The sequence below is a fragment of the Centrocercus urophasianus genome, unplaced genomic scaffold (genome assembly GCF_019232065.1).
Source record: "Centrocercus urophasianus isolate 14NV4802_14NV808 unplaced genomic scaffold, USGS_Curo_1.0 seq_17, whole genome shotgun sequence".
Taxonomy (NCBI): Eukaryota; Metazoa; Chordata; class Aves; order Galliformes; family Phasianidae; genus Centrocercus; species Centrocercus urophasianus.
Genome location: NW_024884722.1, coordinates 4,456,914 through 4,476,022, shown reverse-complemented (window position 1 = coordinate 4,476,022; position 19,109 = coordinate 4,456,914). Strand labels below are relative to the sequence as shown.

Below are 19,109 nucleotides of genomic sequence, written 5' to 3'. Positions count from 1 at the left end.
TATAATGTAGGTAAAGCTGGTTGTGAAAATCATGGCCTTATATTTTCCCACACTGCCAGGCACCAACAGAAGGCTCTTAGACTGGGGCAAGTGGCTTGCAAACCCCACTTGCTTATCTGCTCAGGCATAGAGGAGAGGTGAAGGGCACTTCCTCCCCAGAGCAACTCGTGGATGCTGTGTCAAGTACAATCTTAGCCATGGTGAGAACTCCTCAATCTGTTTTGGATTGGTTTCTAAAGCAAACGCTGGCTTAAAAAGGTGCAAAGACTGAAGGGCAGCAAATGCTATGCTGAGGTCATCCTGCACTTTATCCAGAACAGAATTTGAATTTAGGATCTTGGCAGAGAACAAACATTTGCATTGGAAACTGATTAATTTATGTGCTATTGCCCTGCTAGGACTAATGTAACAAACCCCTCATTGTGTGCCTGCTGCCCCCCAACTTAATAAACTGCCTCTAAATAGCTTCCTTTCATTGGAAATCTGCTCCACCTACACTTGTGCTGAATGCCAGTTTTAAATGTTTAGCACACTAAAATTTTCCGCATTTAGTGTATCCCCCAAGGGTATGGAGTATGTATACAGGCCCCCCTGTTGACTAGAATACTGCAGGTGGCAATTACTGTGTTTTCCACTAGTTTTCAGCTGCATAATTAAAAGTAATTTCCAGAACAGTTGTCAGAAGGTTCAAAATTGCAGCTCTACTATCCAAAAGGCATAGCACTGAACTTTCAAACAACACTAGGGCAGAAGATGTCAGTTTCTCAAAGCCTCCTGAAAACTTCTTAAAGTTAGTATCAATTTCAGTGTAACATCATGGCCCTCACCTGTGTTAATACCATCTCTTTCACATGTCCATTTCACATGAAGAAATGTGGTTATGCCTCTGCTCATTCAGCAGCTCATTTTGCATGTTTGTCTAACACCATTTTCTAGACTTTGCCATCTCTGGTTTTATACCGTATCACATCTTTAATAAACATTGATCAATTGTGCACTAAACTACTGAGAAATAAGGTTTAGCATACAGAGGTATTGCTTGGGCTTCTCTCAACTGCTCATTTGCAGTGAAAGCAAACCCGAACAACATGCAGAGAAAATTCCATTTCTGTTGAAAAATTAAAATGTAGATAATTGAATACATCTTGATCTTCAGGGAAGGTTCAAGTAATTGAGATTTTCTTTTAACAAAAGCAACCATGGTACACATTCAGCAAGAGGCTTCCTCTCATACCATGTCATGCTTTACAGATGCACGTTAGGTGGTGGTAAGGAAAAAAGGCTACTTACTTATCTCTTGGAAACTCCCATTTTGGGTCCTCTGGTAGTTCATATTCCGAGACCCCTGCCAGCATTGGGGCATCAGCAGTGGAGGAGAGGCGAGTAGTTATCCTCACCAGAGGCGTGTTGGAGTTCATGGAGGAGCTCGAGTCAGCCGACACCTGTTATTGCAATGCAAGATGCAAAAAACAGAAAGGCAGAGATGTAATCTTGGCCCAATATCTGAAAAGCAGTGACATATAAGAACCAAGCCAGCTAAGAACAGTGGTGCTAGGGAGAAGAGTGGCTGAATCTAAACTCATGTGTAAAAGCACTATCCTACATTACTCCTCCCACGTTAGCACAACACTGACTCCAATTGCTGCCCCAGATACAGGTCTATCTCAGAGTTTCAAACCCACAGATGTAGAGTTCTAAAAGCATTCACTCAGAAGGGAATTTGCATAAATATTTCTCCCAATTTACTGGGTTTTTTTTTTTTTTTTTTTTTTTATCAAGTGAGTATTTAAATCACCAGCCTTAGGTATCTAGGTGGCAGCCTATACCATGAGCAGAAACTACCAATCAGTATCTTCCATTCACTTCTTGTTTCCCTTGTAACCACTTGTTTTCTGAAATCAGTACACAATCTAGTATTTCTAGGTGTTGTTATTAAACCAAAATTTTCATTTTTTAATTGGCAAATGGCATTTTCAAAAAAGTTCCCTTTTTAATCCACTAGCATCAATGATCAAGGTCACGTGCATGTGTAAGAAATGTAGGCTCCTCTCATATGTTTCCTAAATGTTGAATATTGAAACTAACAAAAAGCTATCACAATGGTAAGGGGGTACGAAAGAATTTAGTTCATTTAAAACTGAAGTAAAGATTCCGCGGCCAAGGCAGAAAAGAATTTGTTAAAAAACAAAACATTTCACGTCCTTCAAAATACAATTCACTTTGGAATTCATCATTGGCCTCAAAAAAGCCCACATTTTTCTCAGAGCACCACTTAATTGTAAAGTAGTCTAAAAATGGAGGCACCAGCTGCTCCATCCACGTAACAACAATTGTGTGGTGAAAATGAAACATCTTCCATAAGGTGCATCTTCCCTTACACCAGCAAACAACCCGCTGTCTTAAAAATGGCAGAAATACATCCAAAATTGCTTGCATAACCACTCTGTCCTCTCCTTGAAACATGAATCCTGCACCTCTCTTCAGGCCAAGCCCAAAGCTGGCAACCATGGTGGGGCGAAGACTGTGTTGCAATGCCATCTCTGGCACCCATCCTCACATCAGGTGGTAGAAGACACATCTTGGGCAGCATCATCGGTGGCAGCTCAGAGCTATAAACATCGCTCTTGGCCTTTCTCCTTATCACCTGGAATCAACTCTAGCACCAGGTTTGCTTATGTAAAATGTCACTGGGCCACAGTTTTGTGCCAGAGGTCTTATAGCTAGATAAAAAAGCTCTTATAAGCAAACAGATCCTGTCAGCGATACACAGTGATACGAACACAAAATCCTCTTGTTTCAATGACACCTGATAAGTGCTCAATTATACTAAGTCCAACTAACAATTACAGTCACTGCCCACTGAATGACTCAAGCTCCTTAGAGCACGGCTGAAAGGCTTCTGTGACCATGACACACTCTTGCACAACGTATTTTGACAAGACAAGGTTAAAGCTCTCAAATTTCTCATGATGACCTTGTTACATTTTTTGGTTTAGATGCCTTTTTGCAGGTAGGCAACTTCAAGACCATCCCATCAAACAGGTTTGGGCTCTTGACAAGTTTTTGTCACAGATCAAAGACTAAGCCTGGAAAAGGGTTTCATAAGGAAGAAAGCATTAAGGTTTGCTTTCAAAAGATTAACTTTGGTAACTGGTTTTGAAGCTGACTGATAGAACCTTCCTTGAGATCAGAAACTCCAGCTTCTACTCCTGAGATACGCCCAGGAACAAGGAGTACAGCTGCACAAATAAAGCTGCCATTCAGCCAGGGAAGGTGGACCTCCTCCCCCCATCCATCCCACCAACGTTAGCCTTAGTATTTATTCTCAGCAAATAAAAGTACCTGGCACATTCCTCTAGAATAATAAATACAGTGACCACTTGGGATCCAAACAGAAAACTGCTATTAATGCAGACTGCGGAGCTGTAAATAAATCAGTAAATGAATACTGAACAGTGCCCTTGGAGAGGGATGCTGCCATGCCCAGCCCACAGCAGGAACACACCTGCTGAAGCTGAACTGCTCATTCAGATCTGCATGGCAAGTCAGCTGGAGAACCAGCACCAGAAATAGACTTCTACTCATTTTCATGATTTCACTACCGTTTAAAAGTGATGCTCCATGGAATGAATCAGCTCAGCACTAAGAAATGTGCAAATCTCTATCAACAGCAGGTCTTCACCTGCACTTCAGTTTTCTCCCATTTCATTCATCTTTTCATCTCTCTCACTGGAAACCTACTACTAAATTCCCTATGACCACTTCCCTCCATACTTTCAAAATCCACCCCCTGTTCTCTGGCCATTCTACCATTATATTTATTCAAGTCCTGACATTTATATATATCCAACGTCTTTCCATGGGACAACATAAAGGCAAATTTAGATGGTGCCCTTGTGCATCAGAAATTGGCCAAAAATGCTCCAGGGTCATTTTCCTCATAATAGAGTATTTTTTATTGACATTGTTTAGATCTCTGCAAAAGCTCCGTCTTTTCTCTAACTCTAACACTCACAATTCAGCAGCCTTACAGTAGTAAAAACTGGGAAATGTAAACTTGCAATAAACTGAAATACCCTGGTGAGACATTTCAAACACAGACTTTAAATAATAACAATAATACTATAGAAAAATAGATGAATGACAGTCGATTTCCCATTCAACAAAGCTGGACATGTTTACTTTGCACAATAAATAAAAGATTGACTGGAGATGCTGTAGATAAACAAAGTACACTCACTTGGATAGGAATGATGAGAAATCCAGAGGAACCCTTCAAGTGTATGGGAGAAAAATGGACTGCACTCCCAGGGAACGTTCTTCTGATTGACTGGGCTGGAGCACACCAAGACTTATAGGAGCTGAAGGGCTATAAAAGCCCGCTCCAGAAAAAGCTCAGCCAACCTAGGCTTCAGTTAAAAGAGATTTTCTGTTTTAAAACAGTCTTTTCCCTTTCACACAATAGTAAGTAATTAACCTTCGAACACATCTCTTAGCATCTCTTCTCACTGCTTCAGAGTGCACTATAAAACAATGAGGGAAGTCTTACACACTCGAAGCTCAGTAGGCATGGTCAATTTTAGTCTACGTGGGTATGCTTAAGTAAGAGGATGTAGGAAGCCTTTTTCCAGCCTGCTGCTTCCCCCTGTTCACACAGGTTAGAGAACCACTGGTGATCCTGCCACAATCCCCACACCTCGGGGTGCAGAGCTGCTTTCTCCTTAGTTCCATCATGTACTCTTTTTGCTTTCAGTTATGCAACAATTCAAAGCAACAAAGGGGTATCATAGGCCATGTTCAGTTTTCCCAACAAGCTTGCAATTATATTTGGGTACAGATCCAAAGCCACCTCTGGGTCCACTGGGTGCCACAAAGCAGAAGGCAGACATCTGTCCAAAATGCTCAACCTTCTTGACCAACCACCCAGCCCACGAAGAGGTGTTTCTCTCTTAGCACATCGCTGATCAGGAGGAATGAAGCAAGGGGCACTTGATAGAGGTGAATGAGACATCTCCAATGCCTACTCACCACATTCATAGTGCCTGTTTTGAGTGGTTACGTTACCCTGAAGAGTTATTTGGGTGCTTGATTAAAGAAAGGAAGGCAGAAGTCCACTCGACACAAGCAGAACACTGGAAGCACTACTGTGCTATATGTTAATCTCAAGAGGAAGGCAGTCCTCCACCATAACATGTTTCCTGTGTGCCTTCTGCTCTTAGGAGGACAGAACCGAGCAGAAAATCAGCCTCAGACACATCTCAAATCCCATTCCTGCACTTCAGAAGGAGAAAAGCCCACTGTCTCCAAACCTCGTACTTAGCATCATTATATCCCCATTTTAACTAAATATTTGTCTCTCAGCCAACATGCTGCATTTAATCAGCTTTGAGATAAATACTTCACAAGCATTTTTAAGCAGAGCAGCATTTAAAACTTAAATGAATCTTCAGATGCTATGTGGAAAAATCAGCTGCAGAGCAGTGTATAATTGTCTGTAATTGATTATGAAGGGTGTTTTCCTCCACTGATGATTTACGCTATATCCTGAAGCCTGTATCTGTCAGCTCTGGCACTCACACTGTGAGATTTTAGCAGCCATGCGGAGACTTCCTATAATCGTCAGTCTTTTTTGAAGGCTCTGCTGTAGAAGTTAATTTGAAGTCATCTGCATACACGTATATAATTGGTAAGTAGTGCAGTTAAAACTAGTCCATCTGAGTGCCTGGATCTAGCAAAATAAGGTAAATTTGCTACAGGAGCCTGAGGATTCCTAAGGTAAACACTGGCATAGCACAACTCCTTCAGGAGCAGATTTCAAAACACACAGCAACAAACTAACAAAGGATACAAGTAGGCAATAGTTTCCATATAGAGAAACCAAAGGATAAAGCAAGAAACTAAAGAATGTAAGGCAGTAAATTCCTTGGAACGTATCTTACTACAAGTTACGTATCTATCTTTGCATTTCAGAATCTATTCCATGAAGTGAATTAAACTTCCACAGCTCAATCTTACATGCAATACTGTGTTACTTTACTTGATCCAGATTTCTCTTTGGCTCCAGCTGCCAACATCATTTTGAACACAGCCATTTTGCCTGGTGAGCTGAAGTCTTGCTCTCGATCAGCTTTTGCTCATCACAAATGTATGCGCCATACCTTTATACAGGATTAGAACCACCAACCCCTGTATGTGTAAATTAACATCAACGTAATTAAGATACAGTAAAAAAAAATTGTTCTTCCTCCTAAGGCACGCACACACACAAGCACACAACTGAGAGGTCCAAAAGCTTTACAAAATAACTGCACCTCCTACCAATGCCTGCACTTTGCCCATCAGTTCAGGGAATCTATCAGCTGCAGCCTCTGCTGCAGATTGGTGTGTGAGCTCAGTCCTGCAGTGCTTCTTCCCACTGCCTGGTGAGCTGGCACTCCCAAGTAAACAAGGCCAATACCAGTGGAGTGCTGCAGCTCTCTGCAACTGCTTGCTATGTTTCCCTGTGAGCAGTTTCTATCTTGAAAAGCAAGAACCAGAGCTGAGTGAGGGGTAGGACTGCAGGGGGAGGGAACCGATAATTCCCAACTTCATCATGATCCTTCCTATGAATGTGAAGAGAATCGTGTTTTGGCAGGAAAAGAATGCCTGCATGTAAGAAGTGATAAAATCCCATAGTAGCTCAGACTAAATAGCCAGTGTATGAGAATCCAGGCCTGCAAATCAAACCACATGTTAGCAAGCAAGACTCCTAAACGAGATGGCATCACAGCCAAGCAAATGCCTCCTCTTGAACCAGTATTCTTTTCATACCCACATCCTTGGGGAGCCTGACCTCACAGCAGAGAGCTTCCAAGACAATATCATGAATTCCCCAAACCATGGCCTCATTTCCCTGGAATCCCACCAAATCATCCAGTGGCCAGGCTCTCTGCTGCGCTCACACCACCTACCTGTCACAAGCACTTCCCCCTGCTCACTCACACTTATCCTCTCAGCTTTTTGGCCATTCCTCTGTCCCTCTCCTGCAGAGCACAGCACACAGACAAAGGAAAGCCTGCTGCACCCATGTCTGAGGAATATTCACGGCAGACAAGCAAGCCACCAGGGACTGCTCGCCTCATCCTGCTCCCTTAACCTGATACAATCAGTGAGCTGATCAGTGAAATCATCAGAACAAAGATGCAGATTTCTTCTCAACATTTACAGTAGCTCTTTTCCTCTGTGAAGACGTGCTTGCAGAGAGCCCTTGAATGAGAAGCTCCTCTTAGTGAGGGAGTAATCCAGAGAATTGAGAGCGCAGGAATTTCTGCAGAGGGTTTGCTTAGGGGTTCCCACTTTCAAACGTACTGTTCTTCAAATATATTCTCCCACTTTTAAAAGCAAAATGCCATTTTTTGCTATGGCTGAGGAAAAGCAAGTGAAATGACAGACTTGACAAGCATGTTTTATGACAAGGATGTTGTCCTCTGTGAGAACAATAGCTTTGGAGAAGTTCCATATTGCATCATTTAATGATAAACAGCAAAGCTGAGGGCAGTGATTGGCACCGGTGTCACACAGTGAAATAACACTCTCCCATCGAGGAACCATTTGCAACTGACACAACTGAGCTCACACCAAACCTCAAGCAGTTTTTATGCCATCCATTCATCTCTGGGTTATTATGATACTCTTATATTCAAGCAGAAGTCTAATAAATGTCTTTTCTCTAAGCAGCTGATATTTATCATTCTCTGCCTAGTTAAGTGTACAGCTTCTGAAAAGCCCTTATTATCCACAAAACTACACTGAGTTTTAGCTACAGAGGCATAAATTGAGCATAAATTGAGGCTTCTCATCTCTCTGGGATATACTCACAGGCCAACATGCCTCTCTTCTCTGGTGATTTTCAAGCAAATGACTAAAACTTTTTCTTTTCATTTTTTTTTTAAAGTGGCAAAGCCAGCCAGAGAAAATAAGAATGATCATTTTTGCTTATAAAACAAACCAAATATTTTTCAGATTGGATAACAGTCACGTCCCTCACACCAAGACTTTGTTAGACACCGCAACATAAAGGACAATCTTCAACACTTTAACATGGGGATTTCGCTGCCATATTTCTATGCATTTGAAATCCCAAGACCAAGATCCCCCACGTGTGCATCCAAACTATCAAACACCTACAGTGAAGAGGGAAGGGATATTGCTATGATAGTGAAAACATCCCAGGTTGGCTGCAAGAACCACATGCAGAAATTCAACCCAACCCATGAGGTTGCAGATGGACCTGAACTAAACCCTCAGATCCACGCTGCCCTGGCCAGACCTGGATCCAAAGTCTTTAGGAGGACATACTTTGTAGAATAGAGGCTGTTCAGGCAGGTGATGGCCTATGACAAAGTCAAAGACATGTTACCTGCTCAGCTGGGTTGCTGCTCACAGTGTTGCCCTCTCCAGCAATGCTCACCGCCAGCAACAAGCAATTGCAAATTATGCTTCATGCAATTCTGTTGTGTGCATTTCGCATCTGACTTTCGCTTTTGTTTCTCACTCAGAAACACCAGCAGCTTAATCAGCTGCCTGAGATCTGATTTAATATTGCCCCTGTTTTTACTTTATTGCAGCTTTTCCATTTTGAGGTGTTCCCTGGGTGCTTGGCTATGAAATTTCCTCCTCTTCCTGAAAAATACCTCTCTGTATCCGATACCTAGTTACTACAATAGAAGTCACCTTAGAAACATCATAAATAAACATCATAAATACACAATTAAACAGGATTCTGTTCCAAAGTCAGCAAAAAATTTTCCATTGACTTCAACAAGCTGTGGGGTCAGGCCCCAAATTACTTGCAGTACATTTTTTTCCATCTATAGGACTGCTCATACAGAACATATTCCATCTTTCACATTTTGCTCCAACATCCCTGACTTTCTTGCCTTTGAGATTGCTGCAGCACTTTCTTCCCATGCCAGTCTCCTTGGTGCCAAATCTGACCCTCATTACAATTTCCTTTCACGCGCCCTTATTCCTCCTTCCAACGTTCCTACTAAAGGATGTGCTGGCTTTGGGTATTGATAAAAGTTCTTCAAACTCTTTATCTACTTTCTGTTACCTGTCTGCGCAGAGGGATTCGCTTTGTCAGCTTGTGGACAGCGGGCTGGCTGCTGAAGTCAGGCTTCTTGGTGGTGTTCTTCATGCGGCACAGGATGACCGTCAGCACCATGCAGGCAATCAGGAAGACCCCTATGCAGTAAATTGCTATTTCCAGGTAGTCTGGAGATGTTGGATATTCCTTTTCCTTTTCAGGAGCTGGATTGCAGGATTTCGGGAGGGAATAATCATGCCGCAGAGTTAGCACACAGTACAAGCACAGCTCAGCACATGGAACAACATGAAACAGTTCAAACATCAGCAGTTCTAGCAGTGACTTTGCGACATATAGATCGCTGTGGATAGTTAGGCCATCTTGAAATCTGAGGGCTGTTCCTCTCTAAAGATCACCATTTTAACATCTCAGCCACAGTGTGTGTGATCGTAAATAGACCTATATAGACATACACTTGTGTCTGCCTGCTGAGAAGACACATTCACCAAAATATCAAATTATCCCCTATTATTTCAGGGGAGCAGAAGGAATTGAGTGCTCAAACTAGGTACATGTTCATTGTATTGCTCAAGTCAACCTTCAAAAGCACTGTACTTCCTTTTAACCACATAAGGGCATATTTAAAGACACAAAAAAGAAAAGAATTTGCTAGTCTAAAAGTATTTTATCACAACGTGCAAATAGAAGTTGGAGCTTGAGTCTGCATTGCTTGTTTATCCAAAATTCTCACTGGGCTCCTCTTATAATACAGAAGGATAAATGGTGGTCCCTCACCATACTTTTAAATTCAATTGAATTGCTAGCAATATGCCTTTGTGAGTCCTCCTTTGTCAGCCACACTAAAGCTGCATATTTAAGGAATGTGGTTGCTAGTCTATGAGATTGGTTGCAGAGGGAGTGGTTCTATCTAGATGTTACCCTGACAAACAACTTTGAAACCATCTTCAGGATACTTATATGTACAAACACAGTCCCTAAACCCTTATCTGGGGTTCATCCCCCAGGCAGGCAGCATTCCACAGCAATCAGCAGTCACTCCACAAGCAATGCATGTTCAAGCCAAAATTTTCTTGTGCCTTGTTCTAGGCCAACAAAATATTTCATTCAAGAAAATTGCTTAAAATACGCTGTTCAAGCACTTGCAAAATGCAAACACTGCTAGCAGAAGCAAGATTTACACAGGCACTGCCTGTCTGCTTGGTGGCAGACCACGCAGGCTTGGTGTTCGTGTAAGAATGACATGTAATAACATTGCGCCATTCAAAACATTTTGATAACGGTTAATATCTGCAGAAAATTTCACTCGTGTACCATGAATCTCAGCATTATGTACATGCAGGCTTTGTACCTCTTACTCAGGATTAACAATTAATAAATGGTAAGCACAAGATGACCCAGCAAACCTCAGGTGGTTCACATTTTTTCAAAGGAACTCCTAAGGCAGCTGCCAACAGCTATAAACAAGAACATTTGACTAACGTCAAAACCAACTATGGTTACATCTTCTAACAGCTGATAACAATTTTCAGGCAATAAAGCACGTTGATGTTTGTTTCTTTTCAGGACAGAAACATCATCAACCCCAGAACAGCAAGACATGCTTTGCAGTAAAAGCAAATGACTACTCGTTTTCTTAGAGCATGCGATGTTCAAAGATGCATGGAGCTGATTCCCAAGAGATGAAGGGCACTGCTTCTGTACACAATCCATGGGCATCAAAATCAGAATTTTCATAAAAGATTTGGATGATAAGTAACAGTGAATTAAGCATCCTGAATAGCTTGTGTATTCAGATGAACCATTAGATGATTATGGCCAAATCAGTCCCCAAGTTTCTTAGGATAACTTTGAATTTCCTCCTCTTGAAGTTTACAATGATTTATGTGCTGATTTTCAGCTATCCCACTGAAGTGAGAAAGAAATGCAGTTCCTCAACATTTCTGATGAACTTGTAATAGATGTAAACATAATTTAAGTGCAATAGAAGTTGCCTGGATTTTGGTTTGTTTGTTTGTTTGTTTTAAAGGGATTTGGACTTGTAGACTAGAATGTGTCACAAGACAATCCACTGGCTTGCCACAAGTGTGACTGCACATAAAATCATTGTATAATCACCATAAAAATGTTGAGGAAGCCCAAAGTCATTTTCTGAGACAGAAGCTGTGCTAATTCTGCAGCACTCAACAAGGGGGAAAAAAAAGAGGAAAAACCACTGAAAGAAAGCAGTGTATACCTGGCAGAACTGTCAACCATGCAGTGTGAAAGGATATCCCAATAGAATTACCCGCCAAGCATGTATACTCCCCAGCATCCTCAAAAGTTACATTCCGTATATAGAGAACCTCAATTTCTTTGTCCGTAGTGTTAACACCGGCAGCCTAGAAAAAAAAAAAGAGGGAAGCAAGAGAAAAAGCTAGACACTGAGAGAACTCTTGTGGATAGGGAGATGGAGCCACAGGGCTTTGCGCTTCGGAAAGGCAGAGGTAGAGAGATGCAAAGCTCCTTCCCCATCCACAATCCCTCTTCCAAAAGGCGTTTACCAACAGGTCCCAGCTCACCTCAGAAAGTAATCAACACCCTTCACCAGACCAAAACTCACCACCTAGACATGCATGCAATCATATGACATGGAAAAATTAACCCACAAATGTTTTGGTTTTTTTTTCCTTCTCCCTTGTTTTCAATAAAAGAGTGTTGAAAGAAAAGCAAAGAGAAAACAGACACAGAATGTGGTATCCTTTATATGTAGTTACCCGCATCAGAAGAATTAGTTTACAAATATATATGTATATATTTATTGAAAAGTCAAAAGAGGGTAAATTCTGCTCCAAATGACACCACTTGGCAGAAGTCTCAAGCAGCCGATGGTCCCTGCATCATCTGCTGCAGTGAAGTTAAATCAAGAAGCACTGTTAGGTCATTACGCACCAAACCTATCAGGGATTCAGTGCTTCTCCAATCTTTCACAAATAGACAGAATCCAAAACCCAGAGACTCTTAGACATGGAACTCTCTAGATGTCCCAAGATGAGTACAACAAGAATCCATGCCAAAGCTTCTGTTCTCGAGATTTAGAGAAATCATTTTAAATAGAGACGGTTGTTGTTTGTTATCTTTATTCCACCCAAAAACATTACTTTGAAGTATGTGATGATAGAATAAAAGTATTTTTACAAGACCGTTTCTGAGTAAATTTAGTTGTGAGTTGCAGTCACACTGTTGCCAATCTTTATTGCTCATGATGGGTTATTACCCCACCAGGAATGGATGAATGGAGGCCATAAGTGCTTCAATGGGCACTTACGCGAACATTTCATAAGTGCATGCACACATGTGTATGTGTGTGCATGTGATACACCAATTAGACTGTAATTACATCATCCATCAAGTACCTTAGATGAGAACTGCAAAGTATGCAGGGATTAACAACAAAACTGAACATAAATGAACACACAGACACCAGACACAAGAGAGAATAAAGACCAACGTCAGAAACCACTGAATATAGCACACAGAATATTGTGGGAATTTTTCCATGGCTGCTGGTGTAATACCAGTTGCAACACCGAAGGAGGATTACAAATATACCACAAGGCCAAGGAGTTATCCTACAAGCTGCCTGCAGTCTCCCAAAGCACCATTATTTTTTTTTTTCCAGCTTCTACATCCAGCTTTCTTTAAAAAACATTGTTACCTTGTAAACTCGGCAGAACAGAGAGCCAGGCAGACTGGTTGGCCTCCCCTATATAATTGGAGACCTTACAAATATATTCTCCAGCGTCCGCCTCTGTCACATTGTACAGTGTCAGCACTTCAGCATTGGAACTATTTATCCCCGAATGCTAGAATAGACCAATAACACAGGAGAACAATGTAACTGCTGTCCAAAAAGGACACAAATCTGTCTAAGGTCCCACCACCAACACCTCATACGAATACGATTTCCACTTCATGCAAGCATCATGGGCAAAACATTTAGGATCTGAGTTTTGTTTGCTTGTTTTTTTTTAATCCGAAGCATCGTCAACCAGCTTGGAAAACTCCACGGTGCAGAACAACCCGGTGCCACCGATACGCCACATCACACTGGGGACAAATGGACATCCTCACAGGCTCAGCATCCAGAAAACCCAACCCTCCGACAAACTTTTGGCAACAGGTGTCATGTGTCTAAACAGTCTTTGAAACAAACAGGGTGAGGGAACATCAGTGAAGTTATTTAAGAGGGTTTTCGTTCTTTTCTGAACGAGCTGTGCCTGAAATGTTTAGAGATAAAGGACTTCAAGGAAGTTTTAAAAAAAAAAAAAAAAATCAAAAGCATCTATAAGCTGCATAATTAGCATTCAGGCTACCAAAGGTTTATCTAACTTTTCATTTGTAACAAACACTTCCAATTTCAAAAGAAGTTCCGATCTGAAAATCCTTGGATTTACATCAAATACATTTTTTAAAGAAGCTGTCACCAGCAGTAGCAGCATCTGCAATGCCTCACCTTTAAAACCTGAAGGTAAGGCAGTCCATCTGGTCCGTATTTACTGCCATTCTTCTCTACGTGTTTTATCCACTGAATGTGGGGTTGAGCATCACTGTAGACTTTGCAGACAAACTCGACATCACCTCCAACTACAGCTGAGGCATTTGCTGGAAGGCCGGCTTGGAGGATGGGCCGGTGCGGTGATCGCTCTGTTCCAGTGGGGAGGGTGAGGAGCAAGAGAAAGAGAGAGAAATAAAGATGCATAAATAAGCAGAGCTGCCAAGAAAACTGTAAGTGAACTCGAGCCAAAAAGCCCTGTAAGCCTGTTGGCTGACTCCTCCGAAATAACACTGCAGCCAAAACGTATAACGAAAACTAGAGTTCAAAGGAGATGACTTGAGCACTACACTTGTAATGTAAAGAATAGTTATTTGGGGGGAGGGGACAAGCCTTGACTAAAAGCTTTGTGCATTTTTTGTAGTGCAGACAAGCAAGGAAAATATCTTCTTTTTCAAGAGTTACTCTGAGGAAGTACCTCTGAGTTTCAAAACACTGTAACTGGACTAAACCTCCACCAATTTGGAGCAAACAACCAGGTTTTCGGTTTTTTTTTTTTAACTGAACCAATAAGGTATTACAGTAAACCAAAAGATATTTCCTAAATGCAGCAGCAAAACTCTCAGCACCAGAATGCACCATACACGACACATCCCGGACAGCTTCAGTTTTTAGAATACTCTGAGCAATACTACAGCAACACTCCACTCAGACAGAATAGCAGCAGAAATACCAATTTGTTATCCTGAGCAGGACTCAAACCAATACTGAGCTATTTAGAATAAATAAATAAATAAAAATAATATACCTAATGTGAGCCAATGTAGTTTACCATTTATTTGCTAGCCTAAGCATTTCATAAATGCTGTTCATTGAACTGGCATCACTGAACACATACTTCATCTGGGCATCCAGAGAGGCATTGCAGCCAGCGTTCCAAGCCTGGATTTGTGGATGTTTCTTAGCAAAGCATCGATGGGAGCCTTCTCCTCAGTTACGAGGTCAGGCAATTTCCCACTACTGCCACCAAGCCCAACCTGAATGCTGCTCAAATCTCCCTGGTGATGATCTGGGCATGAGCCTGGACACAGCAACCCTTCAGCCAACTGCAGCTCTTAATCCATCTGTAAGTGGGAACTCATTTCCTCTTCACAGAATCACAGAATCACCAAGGTTGGGAGGAACCTACAAGACCATCCAATCCAACCATCGGCCCATCACCAACAGTTCTCACTAAACCATGTCCCTGTACACAACCTCCAGGGTTGGTGACTCCACCACGTCCCTGGGCAGCCCATATGAAAGCTTAACTCTACGCATATCTTTTCATGAGCATAAAGTTAATACTGACCCATACACAGGTTCAGTCTATGAATCAGAAGTGAAGAGCCCATTGCTCATCAGTGTCTGAGATTCAGTGCTCCAGGAGCTTTTTTTTCTGAAGATCAGCAAAAAAGGAGCAAATCTAAATATTTATTTTTAGAGGCTGTGCGCTGCGAAAGCTTTGGCGTTGAGAGCCAAATCAACTGAATTTCAAATCAAGTGCTCCTTCTTAAACACACTAGTTTCCAATAAACTGTTTCACAAGCAAACATTGCGAGTGTAACAGCAAATAATGATGCCCATGGAACAATGGGATCTTTCATACCGTCCAATATATTTGGCATGCGGCAAACATCTACTGGGAATTTATTCGCTGAGGCTATGCTGGCAGCACACTACAAAGCAGCACTCTTATTTGACTTGTGGCAAAAGCGCATTTGTATTGCAGTTATTAAATTACTCCATGGCTCTGTATGTCGTTTTCAAAAGACCTAGGAACGGTTTAACTTTGTGTTTTTACTTGTGAATTACAGTAGATTGTACAAATTACTATTCTACCCGTTCTAGAGAAAACTTTTGAAGTTTCTCACCTTATCCTAAATAAGCACTAATTCCATCTCCCTCACCCCTTCATTTGGGTACAGAAACAGCAAGCAAGATCTCTCTTTAATAGAAACCTTACACCATCTTCCAAAACTTATTACAGCTGCCTTCGGTATAAAATGAAACCTTAGAGAATGTTATTTAAAATGTTTTTTAGAAGTCAGTAGGCCTCATGTTTCATTTCTCCACATCAGGGTTTGATTTCCTTTGTGACCTTACTCGCTGCCCTTAAGCAAACCAGAGAACGAGGCCTGAAACATCTTGGAAAGGTTCCCACTATGGCAGCACCAACACACGAAATGTGTTTAGTTTATCCTGATAGCCATCAGTGATTTAATCTTTTATCAATGACTGTCAAACGTCTCCTCTACCAAAATAGAAAAGGCCAAGCAGAGAAGCAAAAGCAAAGTTCTTATATTCTTATCCCAAATTCCTTAAACAATTAAAGAGGGTATGCGTATGTATAGGGAAAATGTTTGTGAAATTTCTGCTCTGAGGGTATGTGTGCTGAAAAAGAAACTTCAGTTACCCTCCAACATGCAGACCCATGTCTAGTGTTCATTCAGCTCCCCTGCCTCAGTAGAAGGGAGTGCTCCTGTCTGCGCACAAGAAACACAGAGGACCATAAATATCACAATGCTCCTTCAGAGGGCTTTCATGTCAATCCTGGAATCCATGGGCCATAAGAAATGATACGTGTGCTGGGGAAAGTAACAAAATGCAGACGGAACTTCCACTAATGACTAAATTCTGTACAGTATCATTGCTTGGAAACTGTCACCCCAGGATGTTATCCTGTCTTTGCTATTTCTCACCAAACTACATACATGTAGGGATTTTGCTTAGGTACTGTCACAAACCTCATTCATAAATCTCACATCACTTTTTCACATTTAAAATACAAGCCTTACATTTGTAAGCAGTTATCACCACTCAAACAACTGGCTATGCTACTATTATATGGAATATTGTATTTTCCTTTTCATTAAATACTAGTATGAGAGTTAAAGATGCTTTCTCAAATATCTTACAAGCTGCTGAAACTGATGTTACATAATGTACTAATTACATTTAGAACCATTGCTAAACTATACTGACTCTGTATACCCCTAGTTATTTCACTCAAACAACATTTTCATATTGAATAAGCTGGCAATCAAGCTTGCAACTCTGATACCCTACTGGTCTCAATATGGCCCTTCGTTCATCGTTGTTGAATTGAACCTCAAGAAATAAATCTTTGCCACCTGGCTACTTAAAATTTAGTGTTCCATTCTCACTGCTAGCACAACCTTTCAAAAACAGCTTATGCTATAGTACAGAAGATTGCCCCCAAAGATTAGCTGTCTTCGAGCATACTAAACACTACATTATGAAGACCATAAAAAGTAGTAGATACAAGTTCTGCTACCATAAACATTAGTTACTTAGTCAACTACATATAGATCTACAAGTTTTTTCAAGGATACGCCCTGCTTGCTTGAGTAGACTTTTCTGGTTACACTAAAGCACAATGGAAGTTTAAAAATGAAGAATACTTTTTGTATGTTGATCTGAAAGCAAGCCAAACTAAATCACTGTGTATAGATCTCTGTAGGTTATCTTTCATATACTCATAGAATGGCTTGGGCAGGAAATGACCTAGAGAGAAAGACTGCTTAAAAAGAAGACACCAGTTTGTTTTCCCCAATTTGCAGTTTTGCTTCAAAATAAGAACGGCTCCATTTGGGGAGACAATTATCTACAGACAGCAGTGAAACTGACTGATTGTGTAAGGAATGTCAAATTCAAGGCTACAAGCATTTAAGTGAAGTCTACACCACCATAAAAGCATCCAGGGCTTAAATATTTCTGCTCAAAATTGCTTGAACAGTTCTGATAGCTTATCTATCGGCAAACAGTTTGCTATCGGAAAAGACAACGGACAAAGAGAGCTGCCCAATGGCTCAGAAGAAACTCTCATTTAGTCTGTTAATGTTAAAACTTTAGAATGCCTTTCTCCAAGACAGGAAACTGTAAAGAATGCAAGGCAGCTGGAAAATTCCAAGTTTCCTAAAAGTGGGCACAAATGGACACCAGGAGATGGGTGGCAAGGAGCAAATCCTGCCACCAGCAGTGCAGGGAAGCCAGCCTGGAAGCTACTACTGGAGCCTGCATGCTTCCCAAAGAGCTCCTGAGAACTGGCCTTTTCAGCAGTTTAAAGCCCTTGGGCAGGTGGTTCCTACAGAAGGTCACCTGTCTCCAGTGTTTGGCTTCATCTCCACCAGTATTTTTGCTGACCCACAGCAACTAACAGAGAGGGAAATCTGAGAGGTGAGAAGCAGGAACATCATGATGCAAGGACACGAGATGAAGATGCCAAGAGATGGAGGCGGTCAACATGGGCCAGAAGACAAATTTTACAGCCAACAGTGACCAGAAGATCTGATCTTACCACTGGTCTTGGCATCTTGGAGGCGCAGGAATGAAAAAATACAGAAGAGAGGCTGCTCGCTGAGGATGCCAGCTGAAGAAAGATGTAGGACAGGGCTTGCTGCTGCCAGAACCAAGAGAGAGTCTATTGTGACTGAAAAAGTGACACTGCCGCTCCTGGAGTGTGCTGGCAGGGAAAGGAGACAATAACCCCGGAAGCAATGAGCTCCAGGTCCCATCTAAAGGCCAAGTCTCCTTAGCAACCTGGCTGTATCGAGGGCTAAGAAGAGCTCTGGCAATTGTCTATCCAAGCCTTCCTGCCATCCCAGGACAGACAGTTCAGGACCTTTCATGGGAGCTAAAAGCCAGAACCAAAGCCCATTGAAGTCAGGGGAAGAGCTCACATGGAATTCAATGGGCTTTGGATAAGGCATTTGATTCATTTCAGAAAGAAAAAAAAAATGGAAACTATTTATTTTTTCCTTTTGAATGTGCTTGTTTCCTCTCCTTGCAAGTGTGTGATTTAAGTGCAAGCTAAGAAAATAAAAGCTGAATAGCAAATGCAAGAGTTCTGGGGACAATGGAGAGATTCTCAATTAAAAGGGGAAAATAAAACTAGAAGTAAGCTTTTCATTAGACAAACACATTTACCAGAGCCTTTATCATCAGTCTTGAAATACTACCAACTCCTAAGGAATCATCTTGACAGTTGACACTGTGAAGCTACAGAGAGCTCCAATGATGCCTCGAAGCGTGGCATCAGTAACCATTCCGGATCCAGAGACCTCAGTAGAGATTCTGTATACTCAATCACTGTGCAACATCTGTTGCTTTGAAAAGCATTCATGATCTGTAAATTACAGTTGTCTAAAAGCATCCTAAAGTCTTTTAGGCTAGGCAGTAATCATGTGCCCTTGCCATGGCTTTCACTTTGCACCTCAAACTTGCAGGACTGACTCTTTAGCCTTAAAAAAAAAAACAAAAAACAAAAAAAAAAAACCACAAGCACAGCTTTTTCCATTCATATACTTGGATTGAAATATTTCAGTGTGTAAGGACATTTACTGGGCTGACCACAGTCTGCAATCACTATCAGTTTGGGCTAAATATCAACCATTAAGAGATTAATGCCTAATCCCTCACATTAAATGA

General features: G+C 41.4%; 1 protein-coding gene across 8 annotated transcripts in view; it reads right to left on the bottom strand.

Moving 5' to 3' along the window:
• FGFR2 (fibroblast growth factor receptor 2) overlaps positions 1–19,109 on the bottom strand; it is a 76,494-nt gene that overhangs the window by 15,913 nt on the left and 41,472 nt on the right. For 4 of the 8 annotated variants that reach the window (XM_042817840.1, XM_042817847.1, XM_042817842.1 and 1 more), the window contains 4 exons: positions 13,581–13,771; positions 12,783–12,930; positions 9,089–9,291; positions 1,291–1,442 (listed from right to left, as the gene is read on the bottom strand). In XM_042817840.1, coding sequence (XP_042673774.1) covers positions 1,291–1,442; positions 9,089–9,291; positions 12,783–12,930; positions 13,581–13,771 — 694 coding nt within the window. Of the gene's footprint in view, positions 1–1,290; positions 1,443–9,088; positions 9,292–11,321; positions 11,467–12,782; positions 12,931–13,580; positions 13,772–19,109 lie in introns of all 8 variants that reach the window. The other 4 variants (XM_042817843.1, XM_042817848.1, XM_042817845.1 and 1 more) reach the window with 3 other exon arrangements.